This window comes from Chanodichthys erythropterus, chromosome 14 (genome assembly GCF_024489055.1).
Source record: "Chanodichthys erythropterus isolate Z2021 chromosome 14, ASM2448905v1, whole genome shotgun sequence".
In the NCBI taxonomy this organism is placed as follows: domain Eukaryota; kingdom Metazoa; phylum Chordata; class Actinopteri; order Cypriniformes; family Xenocyprididae; genus Chanodichthys; species Chanodichthys erythropterus.
This window is the reverse complement of record NC_090234.1, coordinates 28,486,348-28,498,697: the sequence shown is the minus strand read 5'-3', so window position 1 is coordinate 28,498,697 and position 12,350 is coordinate 28,486,348. Positions and strand designations below refer to the sequence as shown.

Below are 12,350 nucleotides of genomic sequence, written 5' to 3'. Positions count from 1 at the left end.
CTTTTGTTTCTTCCTATTTGCATAGAGACTGAATATTTCAAGGTTTGTGAAAAAGAGTTTAAATTGAAACAATACATTCCTATCAAGGTATTGAGAGGACTTTCAAAGTCAAAGCAGGGTTGTTTTGTGTGGCATGAAAATCTCCTTCCAATAAGATAGAAGCTATGGGTCTTGACATGATAAAGAAATCATTTCAGACAGACAAATTACACTCTCCTTTTATTTTTTTGTCTTCCAGTAGTGAAGCCTTTGTAGTCTTTTCCGGGGGTCTTTCGTATGATAAAGCAGGACGGAGACCCACCCTAACCATCATGCATGGCAAAGCCATCACGGTGTTAGAGATGGACTATCCAATAGTTGACTTCCTGGTGCTCTGTGACACGCCCTATCTCAACGGTGAGTATGCTGAGCGGTGAAGTCTGCTGTCTTCCATATCACTTGTTCTTGGTGGGACATTTAATTGGACTGAGTAAACTCAAGTTTTTGTTCTTTGTCTCATTGTAGATGCAATCATTGATATTAATACAGAGTTGGAGAGGAGATTCATTTAAGTGAATCAATCAATTCATTCTGACAATTTCTAAAAAATCAATTTAGACATCCGATTCACATAAATTTGTGTTATCACACAATAGAATCCCTGAAGTCCCTGTTCTACATTTGAAATATATATATATATATATATGTATATATATATATATATATATATATATATATATATATATATATATATATATATATATATATATATATATACAGCTATGGAAAAAAATAAGAGATTTTTTCCATAGCTGTATATATATATATACACGCCCTATCTCAACGGTGAGTATGCTGAGCGGTGAAGTCTGCTGTCTTCCATATCACTTGTTCTTGGTGGGACATTTAATTGGACTGAGTAAACTCAAGTTTTTGTTCATTGTCTCATTGTAGATGCAATCATTGATATTAATACAGAGTTGGAGAGGAGATTCATTTAAGTGAATCAATCAATTCATTCTGACAATTTCTAAAAAATCAATTTAGACATCCGATTCACATAAATTTGTGTTATCACACAATAGAATCCCTGAAGTCCCTGTTCTACATTTGAAATATATATATATATATGTATATATATATATATATATATATATATATATATATATATATATATATATATATATATATATATATATATATATATATATATATATATATATATATATATATATATAATATATAAAACATACTGTTTTAGCTATTATTAAGTCCTACACATTTAGTTTTAGTTTTATTCCATTTAATTTTATGTATTTGTTTCAGTTTGATGTCATCACCCTGCTTTGGGTTTTCACACCTGGCTGTGTTTGGAGCATTTGTTTCGGAACCTGGTGTTTTTTCTCCCTTAGTTCGGTTCGTTTAGGCATATATGAACATGGCCTCCTACACGCTCTGCGTGAATGAGTACACCCCCTTTGAAAAGTAACATTTTAAACAATATCTCAATGAACACAAAAACAATTTCCAAAATGTTGACAAGACTAAGTTTTATATAACATCTATTTAACTTATAACATGAAAGTAAGGTTAATAATATAACTTAGAGAACAAAATTTTCAGTTTTACTCAAATTTGAGTGATGCAAAAATGAGTACACCCCACTGAAAGTCTCTGGAGCAAAGCTAAATTAAATGTCTAATTTAACAAGAATTCAGCCTCAGGTGAGTCTAATTATTCATTACACAGGTGTCTAGCAGACAGTTGACTATAAAAGGGTGTTAAAACCCCTTCCCATTTCATGCTGTCAGCAATGGCACCACATGGAAGAGAAATGTCACAAGACCTGAGAAAGAAAATCATTTCTTTACACCAGAAAGGTGAAGGCTACAAGAAAGTCAGCAAAGCTTTACTTATCAATCAGAATACTGTAGCAAAAGTGGTACAAATATTTTAAAAAAGATGGAACTGCAACCATCTCACAGAGACGTTCAGGTCGTCCACGGAAGTTAACAACTTTACAGGAGCATCTTCTGATGAGAAGGGTTAAAGAAAATCAGTATGCAAGTTCACTGCAGTTATCTAAAGAAGTAGAAAGCCAAACTGGGGTGACTATTTCCCGTGACACAATATGGTGTACACTGCAGAGGAATGGCATGCATGGGTGCCGTCCACAAAAGAAGCCTCTCCTAAAGCCCAGGCACAAAAAAGCCCACCTACAGTTTGCCAGGGCCCATGCTGACAAAGATGAATGATGTCGAGTTCTTTTAAGGTTTGGGGGACGTTATTTGGTGGACGTCACAGAACATTCAAGACGTTCTCTGATCATTTAGGGAACCATACTTTATTTGGAAATGTTCTCAGAACATCCCTGCTGCCCTTGTCAATAAATTTAATTGAAAATTAGAGCTAAATTGACTACAAAATTGGCTGTTAAAACAAAAACATTTTTTTCTTAAATGTCTTACAAAAAAAAGCTATTTACAGGTAATTCCTGGATTAATATTATGAAATCTTTTCTTTAAAATGCAAATCTCTTGCAGTAAGTCATTAGCTGACAACAGAACATGCATGCGATAATGTAACTGCCGTATCACTCCATCAGCAACTACACAGTTACTGTCTTTAAATAAAGCAACATGCAGCAGAGCATCAGTGTTTCTGGATCATCACTGACTGAAGCACAGGATCTACTCTCCAGCACAATGGTGACCTCACAAAACTCAGATAACAGAAACATTAAACACTAACAGATCTCTCTAGATCTCTGCATCTTCCCTTATTACAAACCACTCTGACTTTATTTCTTTCGTACAAATCATCTTAATGAGGTGATGATGTTTAATCAAAATGTATAAATGTCACCGTTACGGAGGTAAACGCTTGCTTTAGTTGGGCTCCTGACCCTTGACATTTGACTTTACTTTTTCTACAATTGTTGTAACTGTGTTTTTTCTAAAGCAGTGGTTCTCAAACCTGTCCTGGGGACCCCCCACCACTGCACATTTTGCATGTCACCCTCATCTAACACACCTGATTCAAGTCATCAGCTAATTAGTAGAGACTGCAAGAGTTGAATTGGGTGTGTTAGAGATGAGGGAGATATGCAAAATGTGCAGTGGTGGGTGGTCCCCAGGACAGGTATGAGATCCACTGTTCATTTGTTATAAAGAAAATTGTGAGAGGAAAAAAAAAAAAGAGTCTGATGAAATGGATTTGGTTGCTCGTTGTTGATGTTTTTATTATCACACATTGGCCTTATTCACTGATCTCTGAACGTTGTATTTCTTTCATGTTGTTGTAGTTCTATGATAATGCTTAAAATCATGTTCTGCTTTGATGTTTTGAAAGTTTTTATCATTATGCAGAAATTATTCAGACAGCATCATGTAGATTCACACAGACATCAAGATTCTGCGTAAGAACCTCAACAATGGTGACAAAATTTTCAGAGAAACAGATTAACTCTGAACATCACAAAACAAGCTACTAAAGTCACAAAAAAGATTTTTGTTTATTGTCACCATTGTTGAGGTTCATACGCTGATTCATGATGTCTGTGTGAGTCTAAAAGACACTGCTCAAAACTCTGTCTAATGAACCAAAAAAAAAAAAAAAACTAAAAATAAAAAAACTAACCGTTAATAATGCAAAATTAATAGTTAATACACTCAGTGAATCACGATGACTAAATAATCAAATTCATCTGATCAGAATCCTCTTGCATTTTTTGCTATAACAAACATGTTTTGAAAACACAGTTAAAGCGGCCAGAAAAAATCTAACGTTAATATATCAAGAATCAGAAGCCCATCTAATGCAAATGCTCACCTCCATAATGGTGACTTTAAACTTTATTATTTTCTATAAAACACACATAGAAGGCAACGTTCTTGTGACCTTGTGCAACTTTGCCTAAAAGTTCTCAAAAGGTGACGAAAATTCTGAACCTTTACAGAACATTTGTGACGTTTCTAAAACGTCCTCTTTTGGTAATGAAAGTGCTGCAGTTTAAGGTTCCTTATATGACTTTAGGGGGACATTTTATGGTCATGCAAGAACGTTACAAAGAGGACATTTGGGATATTAACAGAACGTTCCCACACGGTTCTCTGTTGGACATTTAATAATGTTCCCGATATGAGTTTAGGGGGACGTTCTGTTTTGGTTATTTTATGGTCACGCAAGAACGTTACAAAGAGGACATTTGGGACATTAACAGAATGTTCCCACACGGTCCTCTGTTGGTCATTTAATAATGTTCCCGATATGAGTTTAGGGGGACGTTCTATTTTGGTTATTTTATGGTCACGCGAGAACGATACAAAGAGGATGTTTGGGAAGTTAACAGAACGTCCTTTAGTAATAGTCCCCTAAACATTCCAAGAACATCTGGAATGTTCCCTAAAGGTCCACCAAATAATCTTCCCCAAACCTTAAAAGAACTGCACCAAATGTTCTGTAAAGGTTCAGAATTTTCATCACCTTTAGAGAACTTTTAGGCGAAGTTGTGCAAGGTCACGAGAACGTCGCCTTCTGCGTAGAAATTGTTTGGAAATTGTTTTTGTGTTCATTGAGATATTGTTTAAAATGTTACTTTTTAAAGGGGGTGTACTCATTTACGCTGAGCACTGTACATTTGTATAAGTGTTTGCGTGTCTCGACAGCTACAGATAAAGCCCGCACAATAAGAAATAAAAAAATGCAACATTGTAACAAATGAAGTCCCTATTTCGAGGCAAATGATCTACAGGTCTAAAAATGCCCTATGGTCCTGATTGTATTTGTGCCACAATCAAACAATCAATCAATCAGTAAAAATGTATAAAATATTTTTAGCTTATGGTTTTAACATGATCGTTAACTTATTATTTTATCCTCAAAAAAATTCTCCTTTACAATTCAGTGATTTTATAAACTAAAGTTCAAAATTAATTATAAAATAATTAAAGATTTTTTTTTTTTTTTAAGAAATTAGTACTTTTATTCAGCAGGGATTCATTAAATTGTAAAGTTAGCGTAAAGACATTTATAATGTTATAAAATATTTCTAGTTCAAAAAATGTTCTTTGTAATGCTCTATTCATCAAATAATCCTATCAAGGTTTTCATGAAAATATTAAGAAATGATTATGTGACACTGAAGACTGGAATAATGACTGCTGAAAATTCAGCTTTGCCATCCCAGGAATACATTTAAAAAAATACATTTTAAAATAGACTACAGGCTGTTTAAATTGTAATAATATTTCATAATATTTCTGTTTTTACAGTATTTTTGATCAAATAAATCCAGCCTTGGTGACTATAAGAAACTCTTTTGAATGGTAATGTAAATGCATTGTGAATCGATTACATAAAATCTTCAGAAAAAACAAGCTTGAAGGAATGACTCCTTTGCAAATCTGACATCAGTAAGGTGAGATGCTACATACAAACTGATTCTGAATGGTTTGAGGAGTGACAGCTTTGGATCTGCTCAGTCAAGGGGAAAGACAGAGTCGCTATATCTCTTTTTCCTGGCAGACAAAGCCCTGTCAAGCACATGTACACACATGCACAACCGCAAGCATCCAGCAAATGTGAAGTGATTTCAATTGTTACCCATTTTTATCTTCTTTTCTCCCTGCTTCTCTCTGCTTGTTCGTTCACTCTAACCAATACACATTGTAAAACAGCACAGTATGTAGCCCTACGTGACCTGTACAGTTTTCATAAAAGACAGTAATGAGTTTTAAAACAGGTTTCTTGAACACTCATCCTATCTACAATTGCTTGTAAAAAAACAGATCTCATGCTGGTCAGGCTGGTTGGGATGCTCAAATAAGCATGTTAAATTGTCAAATAACAACAAATGTTTTTAAAAGCACCACAATGGTTACACTTATAGGGGGAATCAACCCAAAATGGTTTACCTAAAGTTGAATCACCATATTACAGGTATACTTCACCCCAAAAAATGAAAATTCTCTCATTATTTACTCACCTTCATGTCATTCCAAACCTGTATGACTTTTTCTGTGCAACATAAATATTCATAATATATTAATTAAAAAAAAAAAATATGTCAGGGTTTTCCCCTCATACAATGAAAGTCAATTGGGTCCAATGTTGTACTACGTTACTTCTATAAATTAAGTAATATCCATAAAACTACAGTATTTAATCTATTCTTTGTATTGAAGCTGTCATTGTCTTGAGTTCATAGATGGTGATTTGTTGAGATGTTATGTTTGTGTTGACAGAGGTCCAGGAGCCATATGCGGTGGTGGTTCTGCTGGAGAAAGATTTTGTTGTGGTCGATTTAACCCAGAGCAAGTGAGCAATCTCTCCTTTCTCTTTCCACTATCAAACTCAAACTCTCTTCATGCCATGTGTGTGTATCTGAATGATGTAACTCGATGTGATGTACTCCAACAACACCTCGCACTAGTACTTCCACCAGAGGCAACATTGCTCAACACCCAGTAACTATTGTGCGTGTGTGTGTGTGTGTGTGTGTGTGTGTGTGTGTGTGTGTGTGTGTGTGTGTGTGTGTGTGTGTGTGTGTGAGTGTGTGTGTATGTGCGTGCATTACTCTTGAAGATGCTTTGTGGAAAAAGGATTTAAATCTGAGTTTGTGTGGGGGTGTGTTTATCTGTTAAAGGTAAATATCATGGAATTGTCACTCATAAACCATAAACATCCATCAAATGAGTCATTATTAAGAACAAGAGCCAAGGTCAGCCTGACACACACACACACACACACACACACACACACACACACACACACACACACACACACACACACACACACACACACACACACACACACACACACACACACACACACACACACACCAATTGGCTGTTTGTCACTCTTTTAAGTAACACTCCTGTCACAACGACTTTGTTAGTTTGACGTCAGATGTTTTTTTTCTTTTCCTTTTTTTTTTTTTTTTTTTTTTGCTTTTTTTGCCTTTTTTGCTTTAAGGCCATTTCTTCACAAAGACGCAGTGCATGAACAAACAAACTGCTGCATTCAAACCCTCTCAGAATCAGACAATGATCCATATATTCCATTAAAGTTGCCATAATATAAAATTTGACACTTATTTTTTATTTATTTATTTTTTTACAGAATTTATTATTAATAATTATTTTTTTAAAATGTATGTGCCCTCGTAATCTTTAATCAAAATATCTTCCCCTTCCTCTTGCAGCATGTCTTATCTTCTCTGATGATGTGTTTACTGGCGTGAGGGTGGAACAACCTGTCACTCACCTGAGATCACAGCAATAGCAAACCACAACAATTCAATAATCCAATCAGTTTTCGATTAACAAAAATCAAATCCTGCCCTACATTTTGTCTTGTTCGAAAAGCCATCTTGGAGATGCATTAAAAATAAGGAAGAAAAGACGGTAACACTTTAGATTACAGCCCGGAAAGTACTGCGTAATTACAACGAATTTACAGTGTAACTTTCAATAATTTTAGTGTACCTATACAGTAAGTAAGTGTAAGCATAGGGGAACAATATGTAAAGTCTTGGGAATAAAGGGGTAACAACCAGGAAAATAACAAATTATTTATAAATATTTTAGAACTAAGGGTACTTACACTGTTACAATAGACAACAATCTAGGGATTGGATATTAGAATGAAGGAGTACTTATACTACAAACCCGATTCCAAAAAAGTTGGTACACTGTACAAATTGTGAATAAAAACAGAATGCAATGATTCAGATTTCAATATTTTATTCAGAATACAACATAGATGACATACCAAATGTTTAAACTGAGAAAATGTATCATTTTAAGGGAAAAATAAGTTGATTTTAAATTTCATGGCATCAACACATCTGAAAAAAGTTGGGACAAGGCCAAACAACTTATTTCAACAGATTTAAAGTTACAAAACTTCTTATTCGTTTCTCTTGCTTGGCTTCCTCCTCCTCTTGTTCCTCTTCTTCTTTTTCTTTCTTTCCACTGATGAATCTTAAGAGGGAATCCCATTTGCTATTCTGTATTATAAGAAAATACAGTACACCCGGAAATGTGCTGAGATGTATACGACTTTCCTCCTTAAGATGAACACAAAAAGGTTTTTAGAAAAAGTAAATCATCTGGGAACGCTGCAATAACTACAGTAATCCATACAACCCCAATGGATGAATCAATGTCTTTTGAAGTGAAACTACGTATTTGTTAGAAAAATACCAAATATTTAAAAATTTTAAACTTTCGACCAACTGTCTCCTGCACATGCATGCGAGGGTTGAGAGTTCATGCTTGAAGTAACTTGAAGCGTGACGTAAGCGTGCCGAGAAACTCACAAAGGATGTCGGATGCCGTCAGTTTTTATTATTATTATTATTATTATTATTATTAATGCTTACAACAAAATACATAGAATAACAGGTAATGATAATGAGAAACAAACAAGACAGAATAACAGAGACGGCAGTTCTCGCGTGAGTTTCACATGAATCTCCTGCGAGAATGTCATGAAAGCTTCACGTTGCTCTTTACAATATGTTTCGTCGAACGTGAAGTTGACTCTCATGCAGGCGCTGGTGACAGTTTGTCAGAAGCGGAAAGATGAATAGGCTAAACCATGAGAAAATTTCTGGGTGTACGGTATTTTCTTTTAATGGGATTCCTTCTTAAGATTCATCAGTTGAGAAACAACAGGAGGAGGAAGCCAAGCGAGAAACAACGACCAAAAAACAGACAAAACATGTTACTTTCTGTCGGGACTTTAGAATTTGAAATGAAAATTTGACTTTAAAAATGAATAAATGAATAATAAGTGTTGTAGACCTGTTTTTAATTAAGTTGTTTTTTAAATAAAGGTTTCCAAGTGATATCAGATTGTGTATTTTACTTGCCCTGTAACTACATGAAACAAGAGTGTAACAAGCACCACTTCAATTTACGGCCCACAATGTCATACTTACCCTGTACCTACATGAAATAAGAGTGTAACAAGCACCACTTTAATTTATGGCCTGTAATATCATACTTACCCTGTAACTACATGAAACAAAAGCGTATTTCCCCATGGATTAAAAAAGATTGTAATAGTGCTTTCTACTTGCCTTGAAACAACTTAATCAGTGCACTTTCTCGCTAAATTGCTCCCAAGCATAAGATTGTTGTCTATTGTAACAGTGTAAGTACCCTTAGTTCTAAAATATTTACAGTATAAATAATTTGTTACTTTTCCTGGTTGTTACCCCTTTATTCCCCAGACTTTACATATTGTTCCCCTATATTTACACGTACTTACTGTATAGATACGCTATAATTATTGAAAGTTACTCTGTAAATTCATTGTAATTACGCAGTACTTTCCAAGCTGTATTCTAAAGCGTTACCAGAGACACATTCAAACTTTCATAAAATATCCTATATCCACACATACATCTGTAACCGCACATCAACTGACTTCTGTATTATTGTGCATTACACTGCTACAGGCAAGCACAAACAGAATACATCAGGGTCTCCAACCTTACTTAAAGGTGCCCTAGATTGTTGTTTTACTAGATGTAATATAAGTCTAAGGTGTCCCCTGAATGTGTCTGTGAAGTTTCAGCTCAAAATACCCCATAGATTTTTTTAAATAAATTTTTTTAGCTGCCTATTTTGGGGCATCATTAACTATGCACTGATTTTTTCAGCACGGCCCCTTTAAGAGATGCGTTCCCTCTGCCCCACGAGCTCTCGACTGTATATACATCGCATAAACAAAGTTCACACAGCTAATATAACCCTCAAATGGATCTTTACAAGATGTTTGTCATGCATGCTGTATGCATGCTTCGAATTATGTGAGTAAAGTATTTATTTAGATGGTTACGTTTGATTTTGTGTGAGTTTGAGGCTATGCTCCATGGCTAAAGCTAACATTACACACTGTTGGAGAGATTTATAAAGAATGAAGTTGTGTTTATGAATTATACAGACTGCACGTGTTTAAAAATGAAAATAGCAACGACTCTCGTCTCTGTGAATACAGTAAGAAACTATGGTAACTTTAACCACATTTAACAGTATATTAGTAACATGCTAATGAAACATTTAGAAAGACAATTTACAAATATCACTAAAAATATCATGATATCATGGATCATGTCAGTTATTATTGCTCCATCTGCCATTTTTCGCTGTTGTTCTTGCTTGCTTACCTTGTCTGTGCACAGATCCAGCCGTTAATACTGCCTTTCCTTGTCTAATGCGTCAAATGGGCTGGCATTATGCAAATATTGGGGTCATACATATTAATGATCCCAAGTGTTGCGTAACAGTCGGTGTTATGTTGAGATCCGAGTGTTTTCCGAAAGTCTTTTAAACAAATGAGATTTACATAAGAAGGAGGAAACAATGGGGTTTGAAACTCAATGTATGTCTTTTCCATGTACTGAACTCTTGTTATTCAACTATGCCAAGATAAATTCAATTTTTGATTCTAGGGCACCTTTAAGTGACAGCTACCTGAAGGGATGAAATGATCTGCATGGCTACAAATTTGAAATACTTGTGTAGATGAGTATTATCATGATAAAAGAAACTGAGGCTTTTTATAGAATGTGCTCTGTGGGCGACTCTATGTGGGCTACCAGGTACTGACTCCCATGGGTACTGTATTAAAGCCACTGACCTACATTTATGCAACTGAACTATATTGCTAAAAAAAGAATTAATAATTAAGAATATATTATTATTAAGGGTTAGTGTCTTTTATCATATTGCTATTGCTGATATAAAAGTAATAAGATCAAGGTTGTGTGCGATTTTACCACATTTTTCAGTGTAGCTGTGGTAAAATAACTATCATATATTACTCTCGAGTGGCTTATTGCTTTCACTATGTAATATAACCTTATTTAACTATAAATAGAAAAAGTTCAAGTTTAAAGTCAGCATGAAATGGAAGTTACCAAAGTCTTTTCTTCCTTATTTTTAATGCATTTCCAAGATGGCTTTTCAAACAAGACAAAATGTAGGGCAGGACTTGATTTTTGTTAATCGGGAACTGATTGGATTATTGAATTTTTGTGGTTTGCTATTGCTGTGATCTCAGGTGAGTGACAGGTTGTCCCGCCCTCACGCCAGTAAACACATCATCAGAGAAGAAAAGACATGCTGCAAGAGGAAGGGGGGCTACTTTATAAGTTCACTATAATTATTGAAAGTTACGATGTAAATTCGTTGTACTTTCCGGGCTGTAAATCTTCAGTTTTAAAAATACCTGTTATTTAGAAATGCCTCTCTCCTTTAGTTTTCCTATCTTTGAGAATCCCTACCCCATGGACATCCATGAGTCTCCAGTCACGTGCACAGCTTACTTTGCCGACTGTCCCCCCGACATCATACCCGTTCTTTACTCGATAGGAGCCAAACACAAAAAGACCGGCTACAGCCACAAGGTTTGTCAAAGTTCTAAGCTAATCTACAAACTTTTTTTCTGAGTTTGTCAAATTTTATTTTAACTTATCATCTATTTTTTGTTATTATTATAATTATCGTTTGTGTGTTCAGGAGTGGCCGGTCAGTGGTGGCACATGGACGGTCGGTTCACAGACGTATCCAGAGATTATTGTTACAGGGTAAGTGAATTTGTGTGTGCTTTATGTTTTCAACCTACAACTGTTGCTGAAAGCTCAGAAACAAGTCTAAATGTCAGCATTAAGTATTATTTTATTGATTATTTTTGGTATTGCATGCTTAGATCTTAGAATGCACTACAGTTCAAGTTTGGGGTCAGAAAAATGTTTCTGAAAGAAGTCTCTTAAATTCACCAAGGCAGTATTTATTTGATCAAATCCATTTTTTAGGATTCTGTGATAGTTGTGAAAGTTCAAAAGAACTATATATATTTACAGAGTTTTGAGACAAAGATTTGAGTTGTTAAAACTCCATCTGTTCAAAAATCTACAATGCGATATAGCTTATGCATTTAATTACCAAATAATTATTTCTGTTAAAAAGATAATTACATAAATTTGACCCTTAGGCATTGTATGAAAAACAAATAGACAGCAATTTGTTGGATTTAAAAGTACACAATGTAACTTTTCTTTTTTCAGAATTAACAAAATTTAAATAACAGGTCAATACATCATCAGTCCTTCTTCCAAAATGTGTTTTTATCTTACCCTGATTCAGTATGGTAAGGTTATTATAAGGTTTATATTTTAGACCTGCCAGGATGGTTTTCATTTTTAATCGCCCGTCCGTATCCCGTCATATAGTTTTGTCGTGGCCACAAGATATTCATTTGTGGGAATGTCATGATAATTCATGGCCACGAGATCATTTTGTCGAGGTAATTATATCCTTATGTTGTGGCCATAAGATTTACAGTCATGGCCTCAA

General features: G+C 34.8%; 1 protein-coding gene across 3 annotated transcripts in view; it reads left to right on the top strand.

Annotated features, from left to right (window-relative positions):
- Positions 1-12,350, top strand: part of stxbp5l (syntaxin binding protein 5L) — a 173,863-nt gene that overhangs the window by 122,144 nt on the left and 39,369 nt on the right. For all 3 annotated transcript variants that reach the window (XM_067409209.1, XM_067409210.1, XM_067409208.1), the window contains exons 10-13: positions 242-396; positions 6,225-6,297; positions 11,254-11,401; positions 11,514-11,581. In XM_067409209.1, coding sequence (XP_067265310.1) covers positions 242-396; positions 6,225-6,297; positions 11,254-11,401; positions 11,514-11,581 — 444 coding nt within the window. The remainder of the gene's footprint in view (positions 1-241; positions 397-6,224; positions 6,298-11,253; positions 11,402-11,513; positions 11,582-12,350) is intronic.